Below are 17,981 nucleotides of genomic sequence, written 5' to 3' on the forward strand. Positions count from 1 at the left end.
CATACTTTGGAAATGATGTTCTCACCTGCAGCCCTTTTCAATGTTTATTTAAAATTATGTTACTTTTTTATGTTGATCCGAGTTTATTTCGCCGTTCTCAGGTCTGTGGCATTTATGATCCAAACAGGTGGTAGATTCATCTTGAAGTCAATAAAACATGTAACCTATCCATCATATCTTGAATAAAGAAAGTTTAAACTTAAATATTATTTTAACCGATTTTAAATTTCAGGCTGTTATTCAAGTCAAAGTTGCTGCACCTAAGAAAGAAGTAAAGGCAAAAACGACACCTACAGCCAGTAAAGGAGATGCAAAGCCTTCTGCAGGCTCAACTCAGCCAAAACCTGTTAAACGTCCTACTACAGGCACTAAAAAACCAGTGGCTGGTGCTAAGAAATCCTCAGCTCGAGCTCAATCCAGTCCACCAAGAGAACAAGAACTCTCACAAGAAGAAATTGATGCTAGGGCTGAAAGGTTGTTTGCAGGGGATGTCCTTACAGGTAATTGATAAGAAGCTTGCTGTTGGACTTAAAGTTGTTATTAAATAATTTTGGTATAATTTTTATTGGGCCTGTGTGTAATAAAAACTTATGAATATAAGAGTTCAGAGACAAAACTTACAGAAGCATAGAATACGAGTCACTGGGTTGACGACTCGTGTAGCAGGTTAAAATGCCCTCCTTGCAATGTTCACTTTCACCAACTGAAATCCTCTCAATTCTTGGCAGTCATACAAATTCACTATAAATTTATTCCTACTTATTTCATTGGCTAGTTCATAGTACTTCTTCACCTTTGCTGTGTGGGATTTTAGTACATACATTTTTACATGTATAGCAGTGTCCATACTTTATTCTATGTTACTTGAATATAAGAGTTATAAAGATGTTTCAGTGAAATAAAGTTTAAAAAAAATATCTGTTACATTCGAGATTAGTTGAGATCATGTTTCTTATAAAAATAAATGTTTCTCAGGCTTAGGCGACAGTAATTGGAAAAACCGACTCACAGCTGTGCAAAACATGCTTGCAACTATTCAAGGACTAACTTCAGATGATACTTCGGCACAGGTCTTGTATAGGGTGCTTAATAAGAAACCTGGTCTCAAAGATACAAATGTTCAAGTTTTAAAAGCTCGCCTGGAGACATGTAAATACATAACTGAGAACTTCCCAATTTCAACGTAAGTATTTTTACTGACGATATTATATATACAAATACATTCATATATTATTTTGTCATTCATATATTAATTTGTCTGATCATTATCAACAAAGCATATATGTACGAATTGAAACCTAATATTTAAGTGATAATAACACATTAACAGTATAAGATAAAAACAAAAAGCAACAAACGTGAAAAGCATGTATAATATTAACTGTTATATTGCTTGTTTGCAATCATGTTTTGTTATTTTGCCTCTTTTTGTTGGTAGCTGTACTTATTAGTAGCCTTAAAGAAAAAGAAGGAAAATTTTTACCTATTTGAAAATAGTAAAGTGGCTATATGTTTCTACATTTCAAATATAGCCAAACTTCAATTATTATCCAATATGATTTTCAGATGATGCAAATGGATTAGGTTGAAGTTTAGGTTTGTTCTTGAAAGCAGTTTAGTGTGGTAAAATTTTTTGATGAATATTGTTTTTCGTGCAAGTTAAACAACACTTGCTTTTGTACACACATGGCACTCATAAATAGTTCCTGTCACTTAAATATTAGTAACATAATGATGCTTCCTCTATAATTTCTTGCAATCTATAAATTAAGTTAAATATACTTGATAATGTTTGGTTTCTAAGAATTCAACCATAAATTAAACTCCATTCAACACCCATATGTCTGCGAGATATATTTTTGTTTACTCAGAGATTTTGTTAAACTTGCTATATGAAATATATTTACTTTTCAGTACAGCAGTAGACTTCGTTCTTCAAGATGTTATAGCAAAACTTGGCGAAAGTTCTTGCTCGTCTATATCTGCTGAATGTCTCACATCCCTTGCTGAAGGTTGTGGATTAGAGCATATTCTCAATGAAGGTTTGACGTATGCCATGGATTCACAGAAAAACCCTAAGGTTCAGTCCGAAATGTTTAACTGGATGTCTGGTGCTATAAAAGAATTTGGATTTTCGTAAGTTTTTTTTTGTTTGTTATTAAATATTTCTAATCGATAGATAACTAAAACTATATAAACATTATTAAATATTTATTAGGTCATATTGTTTGTGTTTTTGTGGCAAATGTTATGAAATTTAGTTTATTCTCATGTTGTTTTTTCTTACCGGAACCGCTGTACCATGCCTTTGGTATGTACGCGGTGGGACATGGAGGGGAGGGGGAGGATATTAGCCACTATGTACAGGCAACGCTCAAGCTCCTTATTTTCTTAGCCTCCACCTCGTGCATTTTAAAAACGCGTTGTACTGATTTCTGTAACACTTTATAATATATAATTATATATTAGTATATTATTAATAATATATTCTATCTTTTTTATAGGATGAATGTAAAATCCATAATAGCACATTCAAAGAAAGCGCTCACAGCTACAAATCCCAATGTTCGAACTTCTACAATTAATTTCCTTGGAGTGCTGTCACTTTATGTTGGTCCGTCTCTCATAAATCATTTCGATAGTGAAAAAGCGGCTACTAAGCAGCTAATAAGTCACGAACTCGACAAATATGCCAACAGTACGCCTCCTACGCCTACACGAAACATGGGGGGAAGAGTTAGTAAGGTAACACATCCTTATAGTTTGTTTTAAATGTAATATCTTTTGTTAATCGCCAAGAATCGGGAAGAATTGGGATATTTGAATGAATATTATTTTTAACTTTTATATTAAGAAATTATAAAAGCGGTTTTAATTAGTTATTAAAAATATTTATTATGTCATCAGCTAATCCACATGTCAATAATTGGTCCAAAAGTTCTTTCAATTATAATCCAAAACTTACATATGCATTCAAGTATCTGATCTGAGTAATAATGAAAACTAAACACTTGATAATTACTTTTAGATTGTTTTGACTTTATTTCATAGTAAAGCTTTATTTGTAAACTTTATATGTAGAGTGACTGCTTAAAATTTTTTTTTTACATTTGTCAATTTTTTTTTTATTATATGGTCAAATTTTATTATTGTTAATCATATTCTTAACAATATTTTAGTCCGCCAGCAAAGGCTCAGTGGGAGACGAAATAGAAGAAGGATTTGAGGATGCAGTAGAGGAAGAACCAGCTGTGGTAGATGATAACAGACCACGTACAGATATTGCGCCGCTAATAACCGACTCTCTAATAGGCGAGCTTAATGATAAGAATTGGAAGGTATGTTGTAGAGCTTTGAGCTTAGTGTGAGTTCTGACGGAAATCTCTCAAAAGTCACTCAAGCTGTTATTTTTATATAGATATGCAAGGTACACTAGTGCTTCCGAAACCGTTGTTCCGCGTCGAAGGCAAACGATCGGCGTGATGCGGGTTCCAGTTGGTCAACACTTCTGACACTGTTGCTTTTTTTCAACCCGTCTCGCTGCGCGTTCGTAAAACGCGGTACACCGGTTTCAATAGCACTTTAATAACCAATTAAATTTATCTATTTAATAATTGTTATTTGCAAAAATTATTATTCAATGCATGATTTGTGTTTTATTTAAGTAAAATCTAACTTATTATAATGTATTATAATTATGCTTCAAATAGAAATTAGGTAAATTGTAATATATTCTGTATTTTTTTATTTAAAACAAAAAATCTCCTGTTTAATTTATTTAATAATTTAAATTATTAATTAGAATTGTTACTAACCTTATTAAACACTCTTTACAGGTACGAAATGAAGCTCTCGACAAACTAAAAGCCATTATAACGACCTCTTCGCCAATCAAACCATCTCTGGGAGAATTGCCCCCTGCTTTGGTTGCAAGGTTAATAGATTCCAACTCGAAACTTGCACAGAACGCGTTGCATATATGCGAATCTCTAGCCACAGCCATGGGATCTAAGTCGAAACAACATGTGCGCACTTTCTTTCCGTCTTTCCTTCAAGGTTAGTACCTTGACTCTTGATTTTCCATATAAAAAATTGAAGAAAAAAATAATTAGGTTCCTGTACAAGTTCTTTGTTTAAAAAAAAAGTTTTGCTAATTACTTTGTCAGTTTAATTAGCTACATAGTTCTAATGATTTAGGGGTTTTAATTTAAACATTGTCATTATATACAGTTGACCATTTCCACACGTGCATAAATCTATATAAAGTTTGAAAAAAGAAATACCTTTTCTATTATGTATTCACAATATTTTTCGATATATATATATATAAAAATATTGAAATATTTTTAATATATATATATTATATACATTCTCTATGCTCGTAAATTTTCTTAATTATACTATCTAAAAAAACCAGTAACGTAAAGTAACTTAAAATACGTCGCTTTACTGACGGTACGCAGTAGGTTTAGTAGTTTTGACTAGTAAATGGAATTACATCCATTTACTAAAAAAGAAATGTCAACATTTATCCTTAAGGAAATGCCTTGTCTTGAAATTGTTTGTCTACCCAAATAAAAATTAATGTCTCTTTTTTTATAGCATTTGGTGACAGCAAGCAATGGATCCGTACTTCAGCAGTATCCTGTGTAGAGACATGGTGCAAAGAGGCAGGACCTCAGTCACCCTTTGAGGGTGAGATGGTGTTCGACGCGCTAAAATCTGGATCACCGGTTCTTAGAGCAACATTACTTCAGTGGTTGGCTGACCATCTTCCCAATGGTATTCATATTTTTATATGTGTTAATCTTTGTTACATCCGGTTGAAAAAAGTTTCTGATCTAAAGGCATCCAGCATCACCTGACAACTTTAATAAGGGTGTCTGACCACCTTCAAGGTGGATGTCCTATGGTGCTCTTGCATATGGTGCTGCTGTGTCCACTCCAGTGGTCATATATTGCTAGTGCCTACTGCCAATTTAAGTTGTCTATCCCCTGACTATGTTATTTTCCTTTGTGTGCGATTCTTATATCTAATTCGATCTCTTAGAGAAATCCTGAAAATATAGACGCCTCCAAGGCTCATTCAGCGACTGTGTAATAATAATACAGTATTTTTTACATAATATGTTGCCTTTTTAGTGCCACAGAAGTCATTTCCCCGTGAAGAGCTGTCATTATGCGTGCCGTTGTTGTTCGCGTGCGTTGAGGACCGCGCAGCTGATGTACGCAAGGCAGCCGCTGACTGCGTGTTGCCTCTCATGCTGCACCTTGGCTATGAACACATGCACAAACAACTTGATAAGCTCAAGGTAATTTTAAACGTTAAAAAATGATCTTGCCTCTTATCAAACTAATGTATTACCTCGAACTTAGTTATTGTTAATCAAACTATTCGCGTCGTTGTGTTTAACGGATATTTTGGAATGACGATAAAATAGTACTGTCATATGTAAAGATACGTAAAAAAATATTAATAAAATAGTAAACAAAAAATACTCCTTGAAATTAAAATTAAAACACAGTTCATAATATATGCTTACTTGCAATTATGTTATTATTTTTTTTGTTTACATATTTTAATTTTAAACATTGTTCCTCAATAAATTGGTTATGTATACATAATTGTTATGTATTCTGTTCTGTTTTTTTGGTAAAAAAATATATTTTTTAAAACTTAACTGTAAATAGCTTAATGATTTGATGACGATGATATTAGGGAATAATTGTTTTTTTTTTTTCGAAAACAAGTAATTACTTTTAAAAAAATTTAGCCGGGATCCAAGACCGTAGTCCTAGCGGCGTTGGACAAAGCCAGGCCAAGCTTACCAGTACAGCCTCTGCCATCGAAAATCAAAAAAGATGAACCGCGCGGAGTCAAATCTGCAGGCGCACAAAAGAAAGATGCTGAAAAGAAAGCTTCGCAGCCCATCAAAGGAAAGGTATCGGTTAATATAATTAATAATTACTACAAAATTGCATTTATTTAACCATACCAAGCATTACTAACTTAAATTATTAAACCTGCAATTTTCAGTACTGCTAATTTTAACTTTTGTCTGTACAGTATTGTGTTAAAAATTTTTTTCACATTATTTATTTATTTATTCATTCATCTGGTTAACATAGTCTTATTATGGTTTAAAATAATATAAGTATGATTATATTCTGAATGAAATTGTTAAAATACTATGAATATTTTTTTTCTTCAAAAAACTATATTTAAAATTAAAACTTAATTTTCGCACATATTGAAATAAAATATAAATATCTGCTGTTGAAAAGCAACTAGTGCTTGCTTTAAGGGTTAAATTTTGATTTGCAGTACCACGATTTTTCGCTCTTTGCTATGAGACTTACAGTTTAAGATATTTCACTTAAATGACCTCTTGCTTGATAAAGATAACTGATAACGACAACTATCTCAGTGTTTTGTATATGTTATATTATTCTTATAATAATGAATATTAGCCTATAAATTATAACTTGGTATAACTGTGTATAGCGAGGGAAAATTATAATTGTTGATCTGAGCTATCTTATTGATGATTGTTTGCTCACAGGGACCAATTAAACCTTCTTCAGCATCAAGTCGGGGTAAAAAAGAAGATGAGGATTGCACTCCATTGTTGCCTAACAACAATTCTAAAAATCAGAGAATAATAGATGACCAGAAATTAAAAGGTTTGTATTTAATAAATAATAGTATCTTATTTTCTTAAATAATCCATTTATCGCTACACTGTATTTGCTTGACAAAGTTAATACCAGCAAATTACAATCTGTTAAAATTTTGTAAAGATGCGTTAACCAACTTTTTATATAAAAAATATAGCTGGAGTGATTTCATAGCTATTTTTTTATATTGATAACATAAGAAACTGGATAACTTACCAATATTTGAAAGCTGATTTTAAATGTGGCTAAGTATACTGCTAGTAACTGTCTGGCAAATAAAGTATAGTTTTTTAGTTGCCAGGTTATCTTTTAATGTGTTATTTGCTTTTTACACAAAAAATAACATGTACCATTATAATCTTTAGTTTTAAAATGGAACTTTACTACACCGCGCGAGGAATTCTTCGACTTATTAAAAGAGCAAATGGCGAGCGCTGGTCTTAACAAGCAGCTTGTTGCCAACATGTTCCACAGTGACTTCAGGTAAATACATATCTATATATATGAGATTTCCACCACATAATGATTCTACAAAATATCTCTGTAATCATAAGGCTTAGATACTAAAAATTTCGTAGGAATATTCCTTTCGCCTACTAGAGGCCAGCTGAGATTTTGTTAAATTGCTCCGGCGAGGAGCGTTGAATGGGCGTTCATTAAAAAATGCATATTTTCATAATAAAACTTGGCTAGCACCTACCCAAGCTGCAGTTAACGGTTCGTCGTCGCCAATATAAAACTTTTTGACCCCAAAGACTGTCGGTTGCTTGAAGATATGCTTCACTCAGTGCAAAATGGCACTGGGTGAAGCATGTCTTAATGTTAATTCATATGCGCTACTCATAACTATGCAAAGTTATCTAAAATGATGTTATGCACATTTCTGTGCAACACTGTTTGTCTATATAGTAAACGCTGTACTTTTTCTTTAGTTATTACTGTGTAAATCTGATTAACTTTTAATTTTGTTAGGTATCATCTAAAGGCAATCGAAGCCCTATCCGATGACCTTCAAGAGAATGGCTCTGCCTTGATTGCCAACTTGGATTTGGTACTCAAATGGCTGACATTACGCTTCTTCGACACAAATCCGTCTGTCATATTAAAAGGCCTCGAGTATCTCTCGCTGGTCTTCCAGTACCTCATGGACAATGACTACACTATGGCTGAATATGAGGCGAATTGCTTCATACCTTATCTTGTGCTCAAGGTAATTATTACAAATAAATTATTGTCCTAGCCAGAAGAAATCAAAATAGCACTTTTATTACAAAGTCTAAAGCACATATGCTTGACTTTGAGTGTGCGGCAATAATTATAATAAAATATAAAAATGTGTTTACACTACATTCTTTAAATGCAAGTAATAATTCATATATTCACCTTTTTATTGTTAATTTTAAACTTGGCTAACGAGAAATGAGCCCAATCATGCTTGCTACGTTTTTAATATATTTGCAAAAACACTCTCAAGTCTCACATGCAATACATTTTACATAAAACTTTTCTCGAATTGATACAAAAATTTTAAATAAAATTTGATTTTTTTATACTGTTATTTTAAAATTTTCTGCATTAATAATATTTAATTATTGTCAGGTTGGTGATCCCAAAGATACCGTACGCAACGGCGTGAAAGCCCTCTTCAAGCAGATTTGCGTTGTGTACTCGGTGACTAAGTTATTTGGGTATCTCATGGAGGGACTTAAATCTAAAAACGCAAGACAGCGTGCGGGTAAGACAATTTTATCAAACTTATATTTCTTGTCCACATGCATTCCTGAGATCACAGAAAGTCACAAGGAAAGAGTGTTTGATCAATGATTTTTTTTAGTGTTTTGATCCGGTCGTTATTGCTGAACTGGGCGATATTTTCGATCAATTTATTTATACATGTATAACTTCATTATCATGTGTGCCTGTTTAAAACAAGCAATGAATTTCAGAATGTCTGGAATGCATCGGTCATCTGCTGGAAACATATGGGTCGACGGTGATGGCGCCTGGTGGTACCGCTGCGCTGCGCGAGTTGGCCCGGCACATTGGTGACCGCGATAACGCTGTGAGGTCCGCTGCCCTGAACTGCGTCGCTAACGCCTACTTCCTTGAAGGAGAGAAGGTGTACAAGATGATTGGACAGGTTGGTTTTGTATATAGCTAACAAGGAATTATTTCTTTTTGTTGTCTCTGGTCAATAAAATGGTAGTCTGTTGCGAAATATTATAATGTTGCGCAAGTTTTGGCATTTGTGAATTTATTGTGTTTAATTTTCTTACGTCTATGATATTCTCACACATTTCTTCATGGTTCACTATATCTGTAGTTGTGGCTGCACTGTAGAGTATATATAGTGTAATATTTACTTGCATCAGTCATAATTACCGGTTTTGCGCTGCCCGTATCAAGCCACTTCCCACGATCTTTACTATGACATCGGAAAACGAATGTAATAGATAAAATAAATATTTTATACACTAACATGATTAAAGTAAAAGATTTTATTAAATATGGTTACTTTTCAATAACACGAATCGAAAATTTTACTGGAGCTTAAAAAAAGCGCATATATTCCCTTACGTCAGTCTAAGTCAAAACCGAGCCGGTATCTCGGAAGATCTGCGGCTGAGTGGGCGATGAAAAAGGCTTAGTTTGTTCGAACCACTACCGATCGGTAGTGTTAAAAGACAAAGATTGTGGATTATCAGTATATCATTGCGTAAAAAATTATTATCAATAAACACGTGGTTTCACGCAATTGTAAATGGGAAAACTTCAAATTAAGTATAGCCTTTACATGAGAACCAGACTCAAAACTCTTCTCCAGCTATTGGAGTCAAAACAACATATGATAAAGTTCTGGGGTGCATGTGATTATGAAGGTTCCTATACTTTTGTTTAAGGCTGCAACTTCACTACTGTAACAAAGTCCTAAACAGCACGTGAGATTTATGTCACGTTACCTGAATATATTCAATTACAGTCATTAATCGAGATCTAGCAACGGCTCAACTGATAATTAGATTATAAATAATCTTAATAGTATTACTAATGTTCTTATTCTAAAAAAGTAGCTTTAACACGAAGCCTTGGAAATGCTTATTATTAGACACTGACGCGTATTCTTCAGTCAAGGATAGTATCAATTATTTACGATTCTGGTGCCGCCAAACAAAATTTTTTAAACTTTACGTTTCTAAATTTTACAAGCCCCTACCAGGACACTCTTTTCTAGTCACGACTATTTAGTAAATAGTTTTTTTTTTTACTTGTATGTATAATACACCATGTAAAGGCATACACAATTTATACTTATGGTTTATAATAATCAATAATGTAATAAATAAAATAATTTTGTTAAAATTAATGTAAAGTAAAATAATACATACTTTGAAAACAAGAGATTCCTCATCATTTCTGCCATAGGACATAGGCCTCCCTAATATATTTCCAATAAGATCACTTAAAAGCCCTCATCCAGCCTTTGCGAGCACACTTAACAAGGTCTATGTCTAATACCTTAAGCCCCCAGCGGCCACTTGTTCTGTGGTTTGCCCACTGCTACTTCAATTTGCCAACCTGCTGGACTATATCGGTTACTTTCGATCTTCTATGATTCTCCTAATTCCTGATTATATCTTTGTAAGAGAACACAAGCATAGCTCTTGTTGCGGCTCCTTGAGTGACTGTAAGTATTCCAATAAAGCCTATTGTAAGAGAAACGACTCTGAGAGTGATTGAGTATTTCAGGCTTGTATGTGTGTATGTATGTATATATATCTTCATATATGTATTTGTATATAAAAATTTACATTTAACTCATATTAGTTTATATCGCTTAAGTTATAGCAATAATTTTTAATTGTTGAAATAACACATACACACAAGAAAGAAAACCAGAACTGTTGTGTTTGATAGTATATTATGTGATAAATTTATGTACTTGTGTTTTATCAACATATTGATCCCTAGCGATTTAAACATAATTAGATATTTGTTATCTAAGATATTGTTATCATGTGTAGAGTAACGTCGTATTTCATATTAGCATTGAAATGAACATAGATAGAAAATTAATGTAAATAAATATGACTTATACATTTTGTTTGTTCACTTAATTAGTGGGATCATATAACAAGAGTTATTTTTAAAAAAAAGGAGGAAGAGGATATTGTAATTGCTATGTCAAAAATACCAATACGCATTGCTTTACAGATCTCGGACAAAGATCTCTCACTGTTGGAGGAAAGGATTAAACGAGCGAGCAAAAGTCGAAGTGCTGAATCGAGGAGATCCATGGTGGTACCACTATCAGCTTCTGGGCGTCCGATACAGCCCGTGGTCGAGGTTTGTGCATGTTATTATTTAATATATTTATGGGTAATACAAACAAATGATAAATGAGATCGCGACCATATACCTCGACATATTGGGGGGCCCACCCACGGAATGTTCGTGTTCTCTTGAACTTCAACCTCACCTTTTTGGCCGTCGGCTGTACGAGTGATGTTCCCAGTGCCACTTAAGACGAATTGCTCGTCTCTTTCTTAGTTTCTAGGGATCTTCACATTTCTGTTTCGATCCCGCTACGAAGCTCCAGCTTTACATTGCTACTTTGTAAACTACCATTTTTATTGGTCCTTACTTATTTCTTTACAAAATTGAACATGATGTATGTTCCTATATTGGTTGATTAATTAGTAATAGTTGACCCGAATCAGTCTATTAGAAAAAATAAAGTAGTAAAATAATTTTCAGTGTGGTTTAATATCTTGATAATGAACTATGTTTATTGACATAAATATTCATTTTCATAATTTTAATGCTATATGGCATATAATATTTTGTTTGGTTAGATCTTAACGCGCCTTTTTGATATTGTTTATTTTAATGTTTTATTAATAATTTTTCAGGTAATTTTTTCTATTTTTTAGAACTTTGTGCTTTTAAAAAATACTGCATGAAAAGTTCTCGAGGATTTCGCTTAAGCAAATATTTGGCCTTTCATTTAATCTACATAAATTTGTACTGCAAATAGCAGGGACACCAATTTAAAAATTTTTCATAAGTTGCTAATAATTACGTTATAATAAAAAGGGTTTGTTTTTTTATGAAAAATACAATATAAGTTTCGAAATGTAGTAACGATATTTTAATATATAATTACATATAATTAAAAGTGTACTCGGTTACATTTATCGCGAGCTACAAATAATACTTTAAAGAGCCGCACGTGGCCCGCGAGCCGCAGGTTGGCTACCCCTGGAATATAGTATAGAAGAAATTTTGTTATTTTCTAGGATGAACCACCAAGTCGTGTGATATCAGTTGACACTGTCCCAGCAGCTGAATACGAAGAAGAAGAGATTGATGAAACTCCTCCACCTCCCGTTACACAACCGTATGTATCAATATTTATTACGAATAGGTAATATTTTAAAAGAATAAAATTTTTATCATCATAAAATAAATATTTCTGTGTTTTATAAAACTTCGTCTCTCATTTCGTTGCGAAAATCAACGCAGATCAAGAGGTTTTTGGAATGGATTCGCATCAGGCTAATACAACATAATTTTAATACAATTGTCATAATTTGGGTTTTGTTTCACATTTGTAATGTTCGTAAATATATAAGTCATTAGTTAAAGTGTACTTAAAGCTGCAACTTTACTTACCTCATACTCACTACCCATATTTTTTATTTACTTTTTTTATTAGGAAACTAGTTTATCCACCAATTACAGGTGTAAAACAAGGCTTAAAACAAAATTTATATTATAAATAAATCTCACATAATAAATTTAAACATATAAATAGCAAAAACAATCATGGCCTACAAAATAAACGAAAATAACCCATATTATAATAAATTAAGAAAAACAATGTATTTGGAAAATTAATGTAATATGTAGTTTTAACTGCCGTGAAGCTGTCGAGTGTTGTTTATTTTGAAGTGAAGACAGTTTGTGATACAAAATGATGAGTGAACGACAGCTTAGTTAAAAAACTACCATAAAAATACCAAATGAGCAAAGAAAATACTTGAATTTCCTTTTTTTTCCTTTTACATGCAGCAGATTAGTAAAAGTTTCGAGACATGCTGTGCAATCAACCATTAAAATTAGAAACTGGATGCTATTGGAAATAGACAATAATTGAATTTCAACTAATTTAATCGTTTACAGTGTGGCACCAACACCTCGCGTGATAACGGGACCGTTTGGCCTTGACCCTGAACTGATAGCCAAGTTGGACTCTGCCGTGCAGTTGCTGCGGCCTCCTCAGCTGACCAAACCTGACCTCAAGTTCCTCGATGAGCCTGTACCTGCCCCTGCAGCCACTCAACGTGCCAAGTATGTTCTTAGTAATCCACCTGATGAGAAATAACGGGCTTTTATAAAATGTATCTCAGGTCATTGCGACACCGCCAAAGCAATATTGTGAGAGATGCTGCACTGATTGGTAATTTCAATTCCTGCAATCCCGGTCTGGTGACCACCTTTGGCAACTTTCGTCTTCCTTCCAAACCAGTTTTATACCATTTCTTCCAGTTTCCCCATAATATTGTCATACATATGAATAATATCGTTAATGTTTGTGATCACTGTTGCGCCCCCTATTTCTGTAGTAAATTTTTAGTGTATAAGCAATGTGCTTTTAATCACAAAAACACGAGTTTCCCAAAATAGGCTTGATTAAAGGCGTTGCAAAGTTTGGATTAGCTAATAGGTGAATTTAGCTGGTTTATCATTGAATATTATTTTTCTCGAAATAATCTTCTTTTTCATTGAGAAAAATAAGTTGATATTCACTTTGTTTATTAATTTATTCATATAAATATCGGATCATTTGAAGTGACGACCACTTGTGTACACCATGAAACTGATCGTACTCCCCTTATAAAGCATCCTATAATTTAAAGCGGTTAAGAATTTCAAATGTGCCTTCATCTGAGAAGAGCCCACAGTAGACTGATGGATTTTTTGTGGTCACTTTTATAATATTCTTGGTACAGTAGTTAGAGCAATTTATTCATAAGCTCTATTATCACTTAAAAATTTTCACGGTGTAATAGGATTCTTTAACGAAAGTAATTATGATATTATAATATTCTAACTAATAAATTTTGTAGTTTACATAGGAAATATGACTACTGCTTTAATTGAGTTTTTGGATAGAGTTTGTAAATTGATAGTTGTTATATACTTTCACAGCATGGTGACGATGTTGCCGGCGCGTCATATGGCGCCCCACACGTTGGTGTCAGCACAGCCCACACAGTCCGCGCAGCATACCCCAGTCGACGACTCCCAGTTCGCAGATACCATACACTCCATCGCTAGTCCCGATCTCAATGTAACTACATTTATTTTACCATTTAAACTACAACAGGTACACTCACCAGCTTATGTCGATAGAATTCACAGAAAAAAAATTGTTCTTAAAAATATGATTTTCAAAGCACTTTCGAAAAGTATAATAGAAATTGATACAACATTCATTAAAATATGTCTTTACACATATTGTGATGATGACAAATTCGTAATGTTGATTACGGCGATACGAACCTAACAATAAACTCGATAGTTACTTTCAATGCCTATATGTTACGTTTATTATACGAATTAGGTGTTCACATATGAATATACACTCGATAGCCGATAGATAGATTCGGGAACCTCGGCATTGAAGAGATCTTAGTTAAAAACCTTTAGCACACCTCAAACCTCGTGTAGCTACAAATGCTGCTAAAGAGCATAAATCAATGATATAAAACTATATATACGGGCAGAATATACACGCAATGCTACATTTGTTCATTATCTATTAATACACTTCGGAAAATAGAATTAAAGTGACTTGTAAGAACAATTACACTAGCCTCTAATTGAACTACATCAGAGGCAGCTTTGATTTTAAACAGCTCCTTGAAATGATGGAAACAAAATTGCTAGTTAATTATTTACAAAGTACGATGACGTCTGCGAATGGACGATACTATCGTATCCCATATATCCCACAGGATTTGGATGTTGAAGTAGCAGCACGAAGGTTGCAGAGGTCTTAAGGATCTGGAGTGGAGACCACACAGAAGAGCGCAGATTAAGATATCTATTCACAAGGACAGACTACCTTCTTATAGTCGCCGCACGACGCTGAATGCAGGCCACTACAAAACGGTTTTGCTGAAAATCTAAGGGACAAGCATATGTCCAGCCATGGATGTCCTACGGCTGCAATAATGACGAATATCGGGAAGTAAATAGAAGTCAATTATCTTTTTCTGCAAACAGGCGGCGATCCGAGCGTTGTCTGTAATCTCGGGCGCACTGGTGTCGAGTCGCGGACTAGCGCTCGCCGCCTACGAGTCCCGCCTTCTGACTGCTATCGCGACGCAGTTGCGACGGCTCAGAACCGGCTCCTCTGATCCGCAACATACGTTGGCAGCTTACAAGTGCATCACCAGCACTCTTAACACAGTTTGTACACAAACTTATTTCTTTTTATAAACCAATACAACATATATCCAGTGGCTTCACTACAATGCCATCCTGAAACTATTGGGTGAATGGTAGTGGCTTCACGTTAGTACTATGTAAAAATTATAGGGTGAGTATCGCTGGCCAAATTGTATTCATATTTAAATTTGTAAAAATGGGTGCACATTGCCTGTTTGTGCTTAAAGGTATGTTTTATTTCTGTATTATTTTTTTTATTTGTCATCTTGTCGGTTGACAAAACATGCCATGTTTTCCTATGTTATGGTAGTTCGAAAAACATTAAATTACAAATTAAACAGTTTGATTTCTGTTGTTCTGCGAAAACAATTACAGGTTAAATATATATTAGTTTTAAAACACCCGAAGTCATAGCCTCTTTACTTTACAAACGTCCATTGTATGTAAAACCATCCTTAACTTAATGTAACTAATGAGATATGTTGTCCAATTTTTATATCAATACTCTCTGTTGAATACAGTTTTAACAAAAGTTCTAGATTTATTTCCTTTAATTTATATTATATGCATTCAAATCATAGAGTTTACCATAAAAGATAATTAACTTTACGTAACAGCATACAGCCAATAAAGGATTGCATAATTGATTCCATTAGTTCATTAGGATTGGATGACTTATGTGCTCGCTGCATAATAATACTGTTAGGCAATAGTCTAGTATAATCTTTTTTATTACTTAATCTCAGTTAAACCTTTGCTTAAACTGTATCATTACTGATTATGCATGTTTATAATTATTTTTCTATGAAACGAATACTAACTATATTGGTTTCATGGAAAAATATTTTGAATTTTCACACCAAAATTATAAAGTGTTGGCATTTTCAATATTTTTATTTAATTTCTATTATTTTTTGCATCTATAATAAGATAAGATCCCGTAACATTTTTATAGGAAAAGATGTGTTGTTATTTTCCGACATCAATCAGTAAAATAATCTAGCTGCTATGAATATAAATTTTTTAAAATAAATTTATTTAACATGTATTTTTTCATTAGTTCTACGACGCGGCGGGATGTGGTAGTAACGTAAACGAAGCTGCATTATGCAGCCTCCTGGAAGAGTTGCTGCGTGTCCTTGGCGGATGGGCGGGAGGAGATGCCGAGCGTCTCATTCGCGTCCTGAACAACGTCTGTGTTAGTGTTCTGGAACATTCGGCGCGAACACCTTTGCTTTGGTAGGTTGTAATGCTTTTAACAATAATGTTTAAACCCTTGCTTTTGCAGTGATCTTTAAAATTTAATTTCTCTGAGTAAACTGATATTTATGTTTATAAACATTAAGTCATACCACCTCTCACACTAATATTTTTGAAAAACCAATAATTTAACGAATATATAAATAAAGTATTTTAATAAAAAAAATATGTTGTAAGTAGTTTTAAGGGCTATCCACAAAGAAAAATCAAAGCCCTTTGGATTTTTACTACTATACATATTATACACATTGCATGTATAACTATCACACAATTATAATAATTTAAAATTAATTCTTTCTCTCTCTCTAATTGTGCTTTTAGTGGACGTCGTAGAGAATTATGTTTCAAATTTATTGTGATAAGAACATTTAATTGAGAGAAACCAAACCAATATGTAAAGTTTTCTCATAAAAATGTGTTTCTTGAACTCTGATGACTCTCTATGTATCTTTGGACTCACTACCACTCTTGCAACATCCACTAGGGATAGTAAAAAAAGCAAATCTCCTTTGGCAACCTATGCAGCTCTATACTTCCTTAAAGGATAGGTAGATCTATTGATTTTATAGACTAATTTTTTAAAAATACTTATGCTGTCAATGATTTTGATTTTGATTCAGATAATTCGAAAATAACTCTGTCTGATATGATAATAAATGACATTATTTTTTTTCTTTTACAGTGCAATTGTATCCTTGCTCCACGATTCTATCGGTGTCTCGGACCCAGCATATCCTCGCTACCAAGACCTATTGTTGAAATGTTTTTGGAAGACTCTGAAGATGATCGGCTCATGGAATGTAGACTCTATAGACTATGACGCGGTGCTGTATAAAATTCATCTCTTCTATAAAGCATACCCCAATAGCTACTGGAAGAAGAATACTGATATTAGCGACACGCCTTATAGGTGAATTTCTGTATGGTTTTTTGACTTTTGACCAATGGCAATTAAAACACGGTTATATTCTGTACACGAAAAGTAAACAAAACAAATATTGTTATAATACCAAAATCTGTGATTTTAAAAGTAAAAAAATATTTCTTTTCATTTTAGAACTGTGAAGACACTTGTACATACATTGGTAAAGATGAAAGGGGCTCTGATAACCAATCATTTGACACAAATACCAGATGTTAATGAATCCGACCTCCATCCTTATCTGCATAAGGTGTTAAAGGTAAGAATACCGCTCTAAATGTAATGAAGCTTATAAAATTAATAGATTAGTGTCATTTAGTATTCGCAATGTTTTACTGCTGGCACAAGAGTAATAATGTATTGGGCCAAAATCTATCATTAATATTTAATGTACAATTGTTTACACGAATCACCCGATACATTTGCTTCATTACACCACACAGGAATACGCACACATACACGTTGCTATTTCCACCAATCAGCTAGCCTCGTTATGATTGAAAACCAGGATGTTGCGACGACTGGGTTCTTTTTGTTGGATCATGATTGATTTTACACTACTATGACACAAACTAATTGCATCTGCTATAATGTTCTTATTATAAATAAATGTTTAATTTTATCATATTCTGCTTTTGAAGTAAGTTTTTGTCTTAAGTTTTAT

At 33.4% G+C, this 17,981-nt stretch overlaps 1 protein-coding gene across 1 annotated transcript in view; it reads left to right on the forward strand.

Moving 5' to 3' along the window:
- Positions 1-17,981, forward strand: part of msps (msps cytoskeleton-associated protein 5) — a 31,783-nt gene that overhangs the window by 8,253 nt on the left and 5,549 nt on the right. The window contains exons 10-31 of the mRNA XM_068767136.1: positions 233-500; positions 976-1,183; positions 1,915-2,136; positions 2,505-2,745; positions 3,180-3,338; positions 3,837-4,056; positions 4,603-4,782; positions 5,143-5,312; positions 5,775-5,942; positions 6,564-6,684; positions 7,044-7,161; positions 7,651-7,888; positions 8,278-8,413; positions 8,625-8,818; positions 10,891-11,022; positions 11,976-12,076; positions 12,862-13,029; positions 13,891-14,032; positions 14,971-15,156; positions 16,196-16,374; positions 17,078-17,305; positions 17,453-17,576. Coding sequence (XP_068623237.1) covers positions 233-500; positions 976-1,183; positions 1,915-2,136; positions 2,505-2,745; positions 3,180-3,338; positions 3,837-4,056; positions 4,603-4,782; positions 5,143-5,312; positions 5,775-5,942; positions 6,564-6,684; positions 7,044-7,161; positions 7,651-7,888; positions 8,278-8,413; positions 8,625-8,818; positions 10,891-11,022; positions 11,976-12,076; positions 12,862-13,029; positions 13,891-14,032; positions 14,971-15,156; positions 16,196-16,374; positions 17,078-17,305; positions 17,453-17,576 — 3,903 coding nt within the window. The remainder of the gene's footprint in view (positions 1-232; positions 501-975; positions 1,184-1,914; positions 2,137-2,504; positions 2,746-3,179; positions 3,339-3,836; positions 4,057-4,602; positions 4,783-5,142; positions 5,313-5,774; positions 5,943-6,563; positions 6,685-7,043; positions 7,162-7,650; positions 7,889-8,277; positions 8,414-8,624; positions 8,819-10,890; positions 11,023-11,975; positions 12,077-12,861; positions 13,030-13,890; positions 14,033-14,970; positions 15,157-16,195; positions 16,375-17,077; positions 17,306-17,452; positions 17,577-17,981) is intronic.

Source organism: Battus philenor, unplaced genomic scaffold (assembly GCF_028537555.1).
Source record: "Battus philenor isolate CCGP_79_NKW_IND1 unplaced genomic scaffold, ilBatPhil1.0.hap1 SCAF_22, whole genome shotgun sequence".
In the NCBI taxonomy this organism is placed as follows: domain Eukaryota; kingdom Metazoa; phylum Arthropoda; class Insecta; order Lepidoptera; family Papilionidae; genus Battus; species Battus philenor.